Source organism: Pimephales promelas, chromosome 16 (genome assembly GCF_988280905.1).
Source record: "Pimephales promelas chromosome 16, fPimPro1.hap1.1, whole genome shotgun sequence".
In the NCBI taxonomy this organism is placed as follows: domain Eukaryota; kingdom Metazoa; phylum Chordata; class Actinopteri; order Cypriniformes; family Leuciscidae; genus Pimephales; species Pimephales promelas.
Window position 1 is genome coordinate 953879 of NC_142784.1, and position 16215 is coordinate 970093.

A 16215-nucleotide genomic window follows, 5' to 3' on the forward strand; every position below is an offset into this window, starting at 1 on the left:
CGTTAGTTTTGAAAGAATGACGCGTCTGACGTTGGTTCAACGTTAATTCGATGAGCAAAACAATGTCAGATCAACGTTGTTTCGATGTCATATTTCCACGTTGATTCAATGTCAGTTTGCTATCTGGGTATATATGTACACAGTGATAGGAGTCATATTCCTACAGGTACACATGGATGATGATCTGAGGCGAGCTCGACTAACGAGATGTTCACACGACCCATGTGCTGCAACACCTACCAATGCTTATAACATGTGTTGCTACAATACACTCATTTAGTCTATTTTATATAAAAGATGAGAGGTGGCGTGTTGGCACAGCGTATCAGAAGCGTCTCGCTCGGCCAGTGTGCCACCGTTGAGCTTGGCACAAAATGGGAAACATTTCACTGACACAAAAGAGCAGATTTCAGCTGACTTAAGCTGTTATTTTCACTGCAAGATCTTCATTCGTATCCATATTTGATCATGATATATGTGTAGAACGACCTGTGTGTAAAGTATTCAGTGCCACATTTCTGACGGTGTTTGTGTTCTGATTTCCATTGATGATCATTAGATTGGGTTGTAACAGTGCAGTATATCGTCGTGAATTCCCCTTTCTGTGTCTGTCTCTCAGGAGGAGCTCAAGTCACTCCAGAGGGCCAAGTGTCTGAACAACGGAGGATACGCACCACAGAGGTGAGTGCATGCTTTCCTGGGATTCACGTGCTGGAAATATATCGAAGGCAAACGCATATACTAAATCAGTTTTTAAAAGTCTTAATTAGGGCCTGTCCCAACACCTCCCCTTCCCCAGATTTTTGCCCTCCCCTTCCCCAGATTTTTGCGTTTTTCCGCATTCTCGTGTAGGGGTAGGCTGTCCCAAAACTTTAGGGAGCAAGACTTTATCTATCTTGTTTCACAGATATAGTCTTTTGAAATTAAGATGTCAAAATTGAACGTTTTGGGAAAAAACCTCTGGCGCCTAAAGGGTTAACCGAACAAGGGAAAAAAACTCTGCACTCAGTTGGACAGTCGGTGGACCTACAACCAATCAGAGCAGGATTTTCAATTTAGATTTTGGCTTACAAGGATTATAAAAAGATGATAAATGAGGTAAAACTATTAAAAACTACCTGCGTTCGTCTAGCGCATCATCTTTCCCTTCAGAGCGCACTGTCATCTCAAAAGAGCTATTAAAAGCACAAGAATGCGCAAGAGACGTTGCCCCTGTTCCCATAGTGGCGCACGCTCGGAAACGGACTGCAACTAGACAACCAAACCATACTTGGGGTTTTGTGTGCGTCTAAACGATCAAATACACACAAAAATATGGCAGGATGACTGAATGAAAATAGTCAAAACGATCAAATACACACAATAGTCTATAGTCAAAACGATCAAATACACACAATAGTCTATAGTCTAAACGATCAAATACACACAATAGTCTATAGTCTAAACGATCAAATACACATAATAGTCTATAGTCAAAACGATCAAATACACACAATAGTCTATAGTCAAAACGATCAAATACACACAATAGTCTATAGTCAAAAAGATCAAATACACACAATAGTCTATAGTCTAAACGATCAAATACACACAATAGTCTATAGTCTAAACGATCAAATACACACAATAGTCTATAGTCTAAACGATCAAATACACACAATAGTCTATAGTCAAAACGATCAAATACACACAATAGTCTATAGTCTAAACGATCAAATACACACAATAGTCTATAGTCAAAACGATCAAATACACAATAGTCTATAGTCAAAACGATCAAATACACACAATAGTCTATAGTCAAAACGATCAGATACACACAATAGTCTATAGTCAAAACGATCAAATACACACAATAGTCTATAGTCAAAACGATCAGATACACACAATAGTCTATAGTCAAAACGATCAAATACACACAATAGTCTATAGTCTAAACGATCAAATACACACAATAGTCTATAGTCTAAACGATCAAATACACACAATAGTCTATAGTCTAAACGATCAAATACACACAATAGTCTATAGTCAAAACGATCAAATACACACAATAGTCTATAGTCAAAACGATCAAATACACACAATAGTCTATAGTCTAAACGATCAAATACACACAATAGTCTATAGTCAAAACGATCAAATACACAATAGTCTATAGTCAAAACGATCAAATACACACAATAGTCTATAGTCTAAACGATCAAATACACACAATAGTCTATAGTCAAAACGATCAAATACACACAATAGTCTATAGTATAAACGATCAAATACACACAATAGTCTATAGTCAAAACGATCAAATACACACAATAGTCTATAGTCAAAACGATCAGATACACACAATAGTCTATAGTCAAAACGATCAAATACACACAATAGTCTATAGTCTAAACGATCAAATACACACAATAGTCTATAGTCTAAACGATCAAATACACACAATAGTCTATAGTCTAAACGATCAAATACACACAATAGTCTATAGTCTAAACGATCAAATACACACAATAGTCTATAGTCAAAACGATCAAATACACACAATAGTCTATAGTCTAAACGATCAAATACACACAATAGTCTATAGTCAAAACGATCAAATACACAATAGTCTATAGTCAAAACGATCAAATACACACAATAGTCTATAGTCTAAACGATCAAATACACACAATAGTCTATAGTCAAAACGATCAAATACACACAATAGTCTATAGTCAAAACGATCAGATACACACAATAGTCTATAGTCAAAACGATCAAATACACACAATAGTCTATAGTCAAAACGATCAAATACACACAATAGTCTATAGTCTAAACGATCAAATACACATAATAGTCTATAGTCAAAACGATCAAATACACACAATAGTCTATAGTCAAAACGATCAAATACACACAATAGTCTATAGTCAAAAAGATCAAATACACACAATAGTCTATAGTCTAAACGATCAAATACACACAATAGTCTATAGTCTAAACGATCAAATACACACAATAGTCTATAGTCTAAACGATCAAATACACACAATAGTCTATAGTCAAAACGATCAAATACACACAATAGTCTATAGTCTAAACGATCAAATACACACAATAGTCTATAGTCAAAACGATCAAATACACACAATAGTCTATAGTCTAAACGATCAAATACACACAATAGTCTATAGTCAAAACGATCAAATACACAATAGTCTATAGTCAAAACGATCAAATACACACAATAGTCTATAGTCTAAACGATCAAATACACACAATAGTCTATAGTCAAAACGATCAAATACACACAATAGTCTATAGTCAAAACGATCAGATACACACAATAGTCTATAGTCAAAACGATCAAATACACACAATAGTCTATAGTCAAAACGATCAAATACACACAATAGTCTATAGTCTAAACGATCAAATACACACAATAGTCTAGTCTAAACGATCAAATACACACAATAGTCTATAGTCAAAACGATCAGATACACACAATAGTCTATAGTCAAAACGATCAGATACACACAATAGTCTATAGTCTAAACGATCAAATACACACAATAGTCTATAGTCAAAACGATCAAATACACACAATAGTCTATAGTCTAAACGATCAAATACACACAATAGTCTATAGTCAAAACGATCAAATACACAATAGTCTATAGTCAAAACGATCAAATACACACAATAGTCTATAGTCAAAACGATCAAATACACACAATAGTCTATAGTCTAAACGATCAAATACACACAATAGTCTATAGTCAAAACGATCAAATACACAATAGTCTATAGTCAAAACGATCAAATACACACAATAGTCTATAGTCAAAACGATCAAATACACACAATAGTCTATAGTCTAAACGATCAAATACACACAATAGTCTATAGTCTAAACGATCAAATATACACAATAGTCTATAGTCAAAACGATCAAATACACACAAAAATATGGCAGGATGACTGAATGAAAATAGTTGTAGGCTACTACTGGTAGACATGTCGCATAACGCAGGTGAAGCGCGTTCGCTACGCTAATTCGCGTATAGTGCTGTCCCATTTCACAGGGAAAGATCTTCACCCCCACACTTCCCTCGTTGAGGGGACTTTACTGCCGAGAGCACTCAAAACCAAGTGCAAGTTTTAAGGGGGGAGAAATGGGATAGGGCCTTACTCAAAAACAACCAGTGAATAAATCCTCAACAGTGTGTAAAAGACGAAACTAATGATTAGGATGACAAAGACCAAATACCATGAAGGAAAAATAAACAAACAAACAAACAAATATATATATATCACATTTGCATTATGCACTCACCTAAAGGATTATTAGGAACACCACACTAATACTGTGTTTGACCGCCTTTCGCCTCCAGAACTACCTTAATTCAACATGGCATTGATTCAACAAGGTGCTGAAAGCATTCTTTAGAAATGTTGGCCCATATTGATAGGATAGCATCTTGCAGTTGATGGAGATTTGTGGGATGCACATCCAGGGCACGAAGCTCCCGTTCCACCACATCCCAAAGATGCTCTATTGGGTTGTGATCTGGTGACTGTGGCGGCCATTTTACTACAGTCAACTCATTGACATGTTCAAGAAACCAGTTTGAAATGATTCCAGCTTTGTGACATGGTGCATTATCCTGCTGGAAGTAGCCATCAGAGGATGGGGACATGGTCACACCATATGGGAAATAGTGAAAAGCACTTTTTTCTTAAGGTGTGCCTTTAGCCCCATTTCACCCTACAGTAGTGTGTGTGTGTGTGTGTGTGTTTCAGCCACCAGATGGCGACAGACGTGGAGAATAACATCACGGTGAACACACATCCGCTGGAGACCACAGTGCTGATGTGAGTCAATATCGCCATAACTTCCTGATTACTGATCATCATTCATTATATTCAGATCATTCATCATTCATCTGAGTCTCACATTGCCATCTGTATTTATAGATATATATTCCATTGTCATAATGTGTATGGCAGTGTTATCTGTGATTGTTGCTATCAGTTTTCCTTTGTTAACAGTAATCGCTTTTTAATCATTAATAGTGAGTAAGTCATTATTGCTGTTGTATTATGTATAGTTCAGTATGATCTGTGTTGTTGTAATGCGCTCCTCATGTCAGAATGCAGCATGACTGGCGGGAGTTCCTGCAGACTCAGGATATCCTGGAGAAGAGAAGCCCCTCCCCTTCCTCCCCGATGAGCTCCTCCCTCAGCATGGCCACCCTATCAGACGGCAGCAGCCCCGTAAGCCCCGCCCTCTCTTCTCTTCTAAAGCCTGGTGTGTAGATGATGGAGGCCCAGTCCCGTGTCGGCAGGCAGGGGTTCGAGTGATCTCCGGGACTGGGCTTCGGCTGAGGTGTTGTGTGTCCGTTTAGTTCGCATCGGTGTGTTTAGTGATGGGCATATCGAGGCAGTTGTGCCGTACTGTGTCGAACCCGCACCCGTCTCCACGGGGACCCCTGGTGGCCAGAGCAGTGTAAATGCAACAAAACCCTAACCAGACATTCATAAAAACACCTGCACGTCAAAGTAGAATCTATCAAATGCAATTATCTAATCATCTAACAAGATTATCAAGTGTTCATGGGGTTTTCTAATTAAAAAAGCGATCAGGTAAACCCTCAGACACTTGTTCTCTGGTTCAGAGATCACCAGCGGCCAACTGGAGACATTTAGAAGAGTTTCCAAACAGTTCTGACGTAATGAAGCCCAGTCACATGACTCCGGCATCGTAACGCTTTCGTAACTTCATGAGGCCGTTGCGTGTTGTGGCTGCCTGAAACTAATGCTCTGTGTCTCTGTGGACTGTCAATGCCTTTGGTGATGCGTGTTCTGGACATTTCTCTGGTATTATTTGGTATTATTATTACTATGTGAATACCATGGTAAAGGAGGATGTTACTAAAAATTAGTTACTATTTTATTGTCGGATAAAAACGTTTGGAGTGTGATATTCTGATTATCTCACACATGACCACTAGATGGATCTTATGTTCAGGCATTATTGAACAGTGCAGCATAACACACACACACAGTTTATTTGTTTAGTGCTGTTTTTACTATGTAAATGTCTGTGTGTGTGTGTGATCATGTCATATAGGTGTGGATCTTTGATATGAACTGATGTAAAGGTGCACTGACTCCACTAGAGGTCAGTATGGGGCTGTAACTGTAATCTTCATCCTTTTCTTCATGAAGATGGCTGCTTTAAACGTGTATTTCTAAATGTAGTTCATTTGTTCTATAGCCTTTTAATGGGTTTTTGAACGAAACAACCTCTTGTTTAATGTATGGTTGAGGGTAAAACACACAAATGAAGATCTGCACTGTAATGGTCAAGGATGTAAAGTTAGGCTGAAAAGGTCAACAATATTTTTACTATCTCTTGTTGTTGTTGTTGATAAATCTGTATTTAATTGTCCCAGTGTTAAAGCACCAGATTAAGGCCTGGTGTGTGTCTTGTGCAGTAATATGTGTGTGTGACGAGCCCGCCGTGACGTGTATCGATCGGATCCGGCTCTCATCGCTCACTGCCGTGTGCTTGGGGATGTGGCTGATATTAAAGGTTGATTGATATGATTATGATCGGGCTGTATTCATTACAGCCGTGAGCGTGATTGTCTGTTCAGAGCCGCTGGGAATAATACACCGATTACAGATTCATCACGCATCCCTCACCGCAGAGACGGATGTCAAGCTGATCCCAGATCATTAATTATCTGAAAGCGTTTAAGATGCGGCGAGTTCATTTGTCATAATTACATCATTTCACCTCAGCAAAGCATTTGGATAAATGGCTGTGGTCTCAGCAGCACACACAACAGATGTATTCTGGAGGAAGAGTCCAGTTTCTTCTGTCGAGCGCACACAGATGTGATCCGCATCAGGGCCGTAGCTAGAAACACTCCTATCAAATATGGTGTACGATTTCCAGACTTGCATCGCTTTTCTTGTTGCACTTGTTGGTTTTTCTTTAAAATCTCGGTGAAAGTTGCTTTCAGAACGGTCATGTTCGTGAATATAAAACGCATGTTTTGACTGATATTTTTCTAATGTCTGGATCTATATAATAGATCACTGTATATAGATGAGTGAGTGCTGGCATTCTATGTAAACAAATACTTCAACAGGAAGTGGAAAACCGTTTAGTCAGTTGAAACTGCAATGAATCATGGGAAATAGAGTGGGCGCAGAATACGGTGGATAGAGCAACAGCTACAGTACGTGTGTGAGTGTGTGTGTGTGTGTGTGTGATGTTCAGTAGAGAGCAGTCTGAAGTGCATCTACTGTACTTGTATTTCTCCATGAAGGATCTTATGATCAAGGCGACGGTGAACTCGAGTCTGTCAGCCTCCCTCATAGTCAAACCATGGACTAAGACATGGGTAACTAGAGTGGCAAGGCTGGTCTCTTTGGCCTTGCCCTTCATCCTCCTCCTCGCTACAGTGTCCTCAACCTCTTCCGTCATGTCTTTCTGGATCCGCTGTTCCAAAACCCAATGAACTGACTCTATTGAAGCTTCTGATTGGTGTGTGTGTGTGTGTGAGTCTTTTAGTGTGTCCACTTGGGTGATTGTGCGCTAACTGACCTGGAGCTGTGCTGACTTGAGTGAACAATATTGAATGCTAGTGCTTTTTAAATGATAACATGGTGTTGGCAATGAGAAATGAAGGGATTTGTGTGTAGAGTTTTGCAATGACCGTTCAACTCATGTGTCCAAACATGGGAATGGTGTTTATCAGTGGCGGACCGTGCATTTCACTCCTAGGCCTTTTGTCCTACCTGAATTAATAACTTTTAATAGTGTATCAGCGCAAAGACTCTCTATAATTGTTGTTTTTATTTTGCACCTGCAGTTATTGGATTAATTTGGATCATTTGTAACGTCACGTAATACGTAATTACGTTCAAAAGGTCACGGGCGACGTAGCCGGAAGTACAGAGTCAGTGTTTACAAGTTGAACGCATAGGTTGAACGTGCAAACTAACTCAAACGCCGTTTACAAAACAAGGAATTAAAAGGGAAAACAACGATGTCGGACGATTTTGACTCTGTACTTCCGGCTACGTCGCCCGTGACCTTTTGAACGTAATTACGTATTACGTGACGTTACAAACGCTCCTCAGAGAATAGAGCAAGGCTAGCATTTGTCCTTAGAAAAGTTACATTTTTGGAATAAGTTTTGAAATAAGCGATCGTTTCGCATGATAAGACCCTTATTCATCGTCTGGTGTCGTTTAAAGACATTTGAACAGTTTGCACTGAAACTGTCTTTTGGACCTTGAACCGTTTGGTTCCCATTGAAGTCCATTATATGGAGAAAATCCTGGAATGTTTTCATCAAAAACCTTAATTTCTTTTCGACTGAAGAAAGAAAGACATGGACATCTTGGATGACATGGGGGCGAGTAAATTATCAGCAAAAGTTTTTTCAAAAGTGAACTACTCCTTTAGTTCTTTCCTCAAGGAGACTTCAATACTGTTGTACAGGTTCTAACTGCGTTTCAGTTCCATGTCGTGTCTGTCTCGTCATATTTCTATCAGTTTTAATTCGCTTTATGACTGAGAGTGCCTGCTCGACAGAAGCACATACAGTTGCCGCAAAACATGACGATGTGTACAGCTGCCCCATGCTCTCACACAGAGTTTTGAATGAAATCAACGAGATCAGCGGGACTTTTGCCTTCAAAATCATTCGTTTCATAACTTTAGTCAGTTCTGTTTTTACCCGGAGAGATCGAATAGAGTCCCGTTACTCTGCGTTTAGCTCAGGCTGAATAAGGGATTTTTTCCTGCTGGGGGTCGAGGAGGGAAAGAAACATTAATTTGTGGGTTGAAAAACTATTACATCTACAGGAATATATATTTACTTTAAGCAGTTCGCTACAGTTGTGGATACTACCAGTAATAGCACGCGGTCTGTACGCGCATCCAATCAAAGACCGAGAAAATACAGGCGTTATTATATGCCAGCTAGATGGCCCCGCTGCAGTCAAAGCGAAATCTGATTGGCTGATTAAATCTGACGGATTATCTGATTGGTTAATTAATCGTTAATTTTAATCTACAGGCGCCCGCACTGTCGATTCTGAAGGCCTCCAGGCAGATTTATTTACCCGGCAACGCATGATAGCTGAAATATGATTGGATACAAGCTCTAACATAAAAACACAGCAGCGCAACCAAGAGAAAAGCTATGAAATTAAGAGAACGAACTATTTGGAATAATTTAATACTCATTCATGGAAAAAATATATTAAAGTGATTCAGTGATAAGTCAGTGATTCTGATAGTGTTTAGGCCAGCAGAGAAGGCCTTGCTGGCCCTGACGGCCCACCACTGGTGTTTATAGTTTAGGGAAAGTTAAATGCTACTGTAATATATAAAATAATGATTCATAAAAAGTGGATCTCGAGTTTCCCAGCCTGGCATTAGAGTCTAGAATTGAATGTTAGAATTAGACACTCTTGTTACTTAACTTTCACATGATTTCTCATAGATATAAGAACAGAAACTTTACATTAGCAAACATAATGGGTAGGGGGCGCTATTAAACATCCTCACCATTTCAATTTATCATAAGAAGGAGATGTAAAATTGTTTTGAGGTGTGCTTCACAGCTATCCAAATTAATGAATGTGATTAAGGCATGGTTAACTTAAAGAAGATCTTTTATGCCAGGCTGCTTGTAATCAATTCACTAAGAAGAAATAACGGTGTGGATGCATGACAAACTGTATTGCATTTATTGCATGCTTAACTGTGTAGGTACCATGCGTTTTTCATTGTACTCCTCCCCCTTGTGACGCTATACAGCTTGTAAACCATCAGAGCAAAAAACAAAAAGAAATCTTTGTCGTATTACTCCAAAGCGTCCCAACAGTCTCCCCTTTGTCCACTAATGTAATGTAATGAAAGCACACATGATGAACTAACATCTCATTATCTAACAGAGTCCAGTATTTAGCATTGTTTAATATCTAGCTTCATATAATTAGCTGACTTAAGCATAATCTCCATTATCATGCTCAAATCTCACTGTGTGTATGATTCGTTTCACAGCTGCGTTTGTTTCACATCAGTATGATAAATCATGTTGACTGACCTCAGCAACACACTGAAAGCATCTGATTGTCTCTTCTGAACATCTGCTAACACACTGCTGATGTGTATGTGTGTGTGTATCGCACCAAAACATTTCAATCCAAGATTAAAGATGATTGAAAAGGAAACTACATTTAGCTGAAGCTGTTTCAGGAGCATCGACATTGTTGTATTGCATAGAGCGAGAGCATTGGGTTCATTTCTGAATCTACTCATATTCCTCCTGCTCTCATTAAATTATTCACACAGCCGAATGTGTGTGTGTGTTTAGCTCTGTCTATTGTCAGGTCCAAGCCTGTTTTAACCAGTATATTCCCAAGATCATAGCATTATAGCAGTCATGTTTGTGGAGAACAGAAGTTATGAGGAAACGAGATGGATGAAGTTCGTAACTCCTTATTGTTATACCCTCTGGGGTCAAAAACATGATGCGAGTTCTGCGTTCTCTCTGTCAGTGAAGTTCATTCTGAAAATGAGTGAATACTCAGTCACAGGGGATACAGGCACACAGACATGAAGCTTGAATTCTTGTCTTTTAAAGGAAGTAATTTATACAAAAAACAAATATTCTCAGTTTATGTAATCTGTATGAAAAGAGAGATGTCAGTCGTTTTCTTTTCAGCTCATTATAGCTCAAGTTTTAATGTGACCACGCCCACTGAGAGCGCACTATGCCGTTCAGCACATGGCTGCTGATCATTGAACATTACCTACTGTACCTGTTTAGGGACAGGGTTGAGGTAAGTCATATATTTATATAACGTTAAGTCAACGGCGTTCATAAACACGCTGAAAGGCGATTATGCGTCTTGATAGCACGCCAAAAATGGAAATACGAATTGGCGTGTCATACACACGCTACTTCATGAGATCAGTCTGGCCGCGGTGTGTCTGAACGTGTCCATACATGACTGCTGTGTTTCAGTTGTGCTTAACTTTTGCTTTCCTGTGTTTAGTGTTTTGCAAAACAAGTTCATCACACTAAAAATGGTGTGTTAGTGAGTGAGTTTTGCAAAAAACATGCATGAGATTTGCAAACAGTGTCTAACTGCCTGAACTTGTTTAAGGTTTTGCAGGATTGGATTAGGCTATTGAGAGTTTGGTTCAGTGAATGCATTTAGAAAAACATGTAGCAGCTTTTGATACTGTATCCCATCAGAGAGCTATCTCTCTACTGCTTTTTATGGTTTACATCCTATCTCACCGAATTTTTCATTTCTGTCCATAACCTCAAATCCTCCACTCTCTCTCTCAAGGTGTACATCAAGGCTCTGTTCTTGGACCTCTTCTTTTCAACATTTATTTGTTACATCTCGGTCATATTATCCGTTGCCATGGTGTCAGCTATCATTATTATGCTGATAACCTGCAACTTTACATATCTGCTTGCTCTGGTAAATGCCTGTATTGCTGATATCAAAATCTGGATACATTACTTTCTAGGGTTGGGTATCGAGAATCGAGTATCGATTGGAACCGGGACTAACTTTTCGTTTTTCCCGGAATCGTTCAAAAGTTCAAATTTCGATTCCTAGTTTCGATATTCACAGTCCGCCGAGCGGAAGAAGAAACCGCTGAACAACACCAACGAAGAAGCGTCTACCGGAAGTGTTGGCATAACCGCGCGAGTCGAACATGAGTAGCTTACGTCGGCGGTCCAAAGTGTGGCTTCACTTTTCTAAAAATAACGAAATCTCGGGAAAATGCTAAATTTGTGACAGAAGGAGTATTTCCTTCAGAAAGGCCGTTGGTTAGCAAGGTTAGCTAAACTTTTTTGACCCCGCCTCTTAAAAGAATCGGAATCGAGAATCGTCAGGAACCGGAACCGAAACAAGGAATCGGAATCAGAATCGTTCAAATTCAAACGATACCCAACCCTATTACTTTCTGAAATGTATAAAACTGAGGTTTTTGTTTCAGCTGATGGGGCATTACAAATTCCATCTCAAACTATTAAAGATCTGGGCATTACATTTTAATCTCATTCAAATATTTCCTGACTGCACCCTACTCTCAGCCCCAAAGGCTCTGAAACCCGAGTTCATGCTTTGATAACCTTGCTGTAACTCTCTTCTTATTGGACTGCTGGCTGTATCAATTGCTAGATTACAATGTGTTAGTCATTTATACATGGGTGTGTTTGTTAACTTCCTGTACAGTGACATTGAAAATGCATATTATTATTACTGCAGCCTCGTTTTGACACTACTGTATGTACGGATATATCGATTTGGAGCCATCATACCTAGTTTGAGATCAATAGGATGTTACGAACCCCGCTAAAAGAGGACATAAAAAGGACACATGAAGTGAGTTACAATCTAACCAATATCATTTATTAGAGACTAAACATAACCAATACACACAAACTCACGTCTCCTAAAATTCACACAAATAAAGAATAAAAAAAATTAAAAAAGTATTTGGTATAAATACAACACCTATAGCACAATATTATACACCACATAAGTCAAAGGAAAGACCCACCATGTAAGAGAGGTACAAGTGTGTGTGTGTGTGTGTGTGTGTGTGGGCACACTGATGAATTTTACATTCAGAGCCTTTGGCCTGTAGCTGTAAGTCGGTGAAGTGGATATTCTGTCATGCCGTGTTGCTCTAATACTCCAAATCCTGCAGAAAACATGAGGGAAAATGAACCCAGCTGATCAGACAGAAGCTCTCTTATTCACTGGGAGGATTGTGTTGAAAAATGAGCAAACATTCTGGTGACAAAATGTACAATTTAAAGTATTTATTGAATCAAGGACATGTATAATTGGAGTCATTCGACTTATGTTTACCACTGATCAAATTAACTGGAACTTGTCATAAAGTGTGCAGTAAACGAGGGTTTGGATTGAAACAATAATGAGTTCCTCTTAATCTGTATTTTATGTATCTCTTATAATGACTCATACGTAAACGAGTTTGGACAGAATTTCAGAATTTGCTCAGTTATCTATTCAATCACATTATAAGTATAAAGCGACTTACTGTACAGTAGAGGAACATTAGCTGTTCACTACAATGCCGAGATTATTAGAAAGCTTGATTAGGAAACAATCTAGATCAGATAAATGCAGAAAAGAAAAGAGAGAGAGTGTGTGTGTGACTACAGCGGCGTGTCCGTGAGTGTGTTTCCCACATGGCATCAGTGTTAGGACAGGCAGAACGCTGCACACTCAGCTGAACATGATTAGAGAACCAGCCGAGATCAGTAGAAGTTGCGCTTCAGTGATCATACCTGTGTGTTACTGATGTAGCCTGTGTTTTAATAGAGAAATAACAGTTGCACTATCTGGATAGGTCCACTCACCAGTTATTCTGGTGGAAAAATCTCAATTTGATTTGACGCACTAAAAAACCCTGGGTTAGGTTTAGGGGGGAGGGGGGTGGGGAGTTCGTGCATATTATACGCAAAAAAGTGCGTATCATACAGTGTTGTAGTATTCGAGACTCGGACTCGTCTCGGACTCGGTCTCGAGAGCATATTTTAATGGTCTTGGTCTTGTCATGGACTCGTGTCCATTTGGACTCGGAATTGACTCGTACTCGAACATTTTTTTTTTTAGGACTCGGACTTATTCCCGAGTCCACTCGAGTCCAATTCAAAATATTTTTCATGATTATTAATGTATGTTAATAAAATATTTCTTTAAATTGATTGACACGCCCAGTGATTGGTGATTTTCTAGTGCGCAACTGCGCATGACAAATGGTAATAAAATTACTTTTAACACCACCTACTATGTGGCCTTTTTACCATAAACTGATCATATTTTTTAAACTCTAAGTATATTCAGTAAAATAAAAAAAGGATTTCTCTAAGTAAATAAAAGTAAATTAGGTAATCAACCCTCACTGGTCTCGGTCTCGACTCGGACTCGACCGTCTCTGGTCTCGGACTCGACTCGGACTCGACCGTCTCTGGTCTCGGACTCAACTCAGACTCGACTCTCTATGGACTCGGTCTTGACTCGGACTCGACTCTCTATGGTCTCGGTCTTGACTCGGACTCGACTCTCTATGGACTCGGACTCGACTCGGACTCGACTTTCTATGGACTCGGACTCGACTCTCTTTGGTCTCGGTCTTGACTCGGACTCGACTCTCTATGGACTCAGTCTTGACTCGGACTCGACTCTCTCTGGTCTCGGTCTTGACTCGGACTCGACTCTCTATGGTCTCGGTCTTGACTCGGACTCGACTCTCTATGGTCTCGGTCTTGACTCGGACTCGACTCTCTCTGGTCTCGGTCTTGACTCGGACTCGACTCTCTCTGGTCTCGGTCTTGACTCGGACTCGACTCTCTATGGACTCGGTCTTGACTCGGACTCGACTCTCTATGGTCTCGGTCTTGACTCAGACTCGACTCTCTATGGTCTCGGTCTTGACTCAGACTCGACTCTCTATGGTCTCGGTCTTGACTCTCTCTGGTCTCGGACTCGACTCAGACTCGACTCTCTATGGTCTCGGACTCGACTCAGACTCGACTCTCTATGGTCTCGGTCTTGACTCGGACTCGACTCTCTATGGACTCGGTCTTGACTCGGACTCGACTCTCTATGGACTCGGACTCGACTCTCTATGGTCTCGGTCTTGACTCAGACTCGACTCTCTATGGTCTCGGTCTTGACTCTCTCTGGTCTCGGACTCGACTCAGACTCGACTCTCTATGGTCTCGGACTCGACTCAGACTCGACTCTCTATGGTCTCGGTCTTGACTCGGACTCGACTCTCTATGGACTCGGTCTTGACTCGGACTCGACTCAGACTCGACTCTCTATGGTCTCGGACTCGACTCAGACTCGACTCTCTATGGTCTCGGTCTTGACTCGGACTCGACTCTCTATGGACTCGGTCTTGACTCGGACTCGACTCTCTATGGTCTCGGTCTTGACTCGGACTCGACTCTCTATGGTCTCGGTCTTGACTCGGACTCGACTCTCTATGGACTCGGTCTTGACTCGGACTCGACTCTCTTTGGTCTCGGTCTTGACTCGGACTCGACTCTCTATGGTCTCGGTCTTGACTCGGACTCGACTCTCTATGGTCTCGGTCTTGACTCGGACTCGACTCTCTATGGTCTCGGTCTTGACTCGGACTCGACTCTCTATGGACTCGGACTCGACTCTCTTTGGTCTCGGTCTTGACTCGGACTCGACTCTCTATGGACTCGGTCTTGACTCGGACTCGACTCTCTATGGACTCGGACTCAACTCTCTTTGGTCTCGGTCTTGACTCGGACTCGACTCTCTATGGACTCGGACTCAACTCTCTATGGTCTCGGTCTTGACTCGGACTCGACTCTCTATGGACTCGGTCTTGACTCGGACTCGACTCTCTATGGACTCGGACTCGACTCTCTTTGGTCTCGGTCTTGACTCGGACTCGACTCTCTATGGACTCGGTCTTGACTCGGACTCGACTCTCTATGGACTCGGACTCGACTCTCTATGGTCTCGGTCTTGACTCGGACTCGACTCTCTATGGACTCGGTCTTGACTCGGACTCGACTCTCTATGGACTCGGACTCGACTCTCTATGGTCTCGGTCTTGACTCGGACTCGACTCTCTATGGTCTCGGTCTTGACTCGGACTCGACTCTCTATGGACTCGGTCTTGACTCGGACTCGACTCTCTATGGACTCAGTCTCGACTCGGACTCGACTCTCTATGGTCTCGGTCTTGACTCGGACTCGACTCTCTATGGTCTCGGTCTTGACTCGGACTCGACTCTCTATGGACTCAGTCTTGACTCGGACTCGACTCTCTATGGACTCGGTGTCGACTCGGACTCGAGTGAGGTGGTCTCGACTACAACACTGGTATCATATGTACACGAAAATCGCGTGCCATATACACGCAAAAACTGTTTTTGGCGTATAAATGCCACGAGAAATGACATTCGTGCCATAGATACGAACTTTCATGAGATCGGGCTGCTATTTCTTTTGAGATTCGGATGTGCGTATACTCTCCTATGGTATAGCAGGAGAAAACAGTGTGTGAAAACAGCAGTATGTCCGAAAGCTCAGTATTCATAAAACAGCAGGCGACAAGGAGAACAACACATAATGGCTTGG

At 40.8% G+C, this 16215-nt stretch overlaps 1 protein-coding gene across 1 annotated transcript in view; it reads left to right on the forward strand.

Annotated features, from left to right (window-relative positions):
* Positions 1-16215, forward strand: part of LOC120464473 (schwannomin-interacting protein 1-like) — a 192895-nt gene that overhangs the window by 54103 nt on the left and 122577 nt on the right. Inside the window, exons 3-5 of the mRNA XM_089120828.1 lie at positions 620-681; positions 4795-4866; positions 5145-5268. Of these exons, the coding sequence (XP_088976954.1) occupies positions 620-681; positions 4795-4866; positions 5145-5268 (258 nt within the window). The remainder of the gene's footprint in view (positions 1-619; positions 682-4794; positions 4867-5144; positions 5269-16215) is intronic.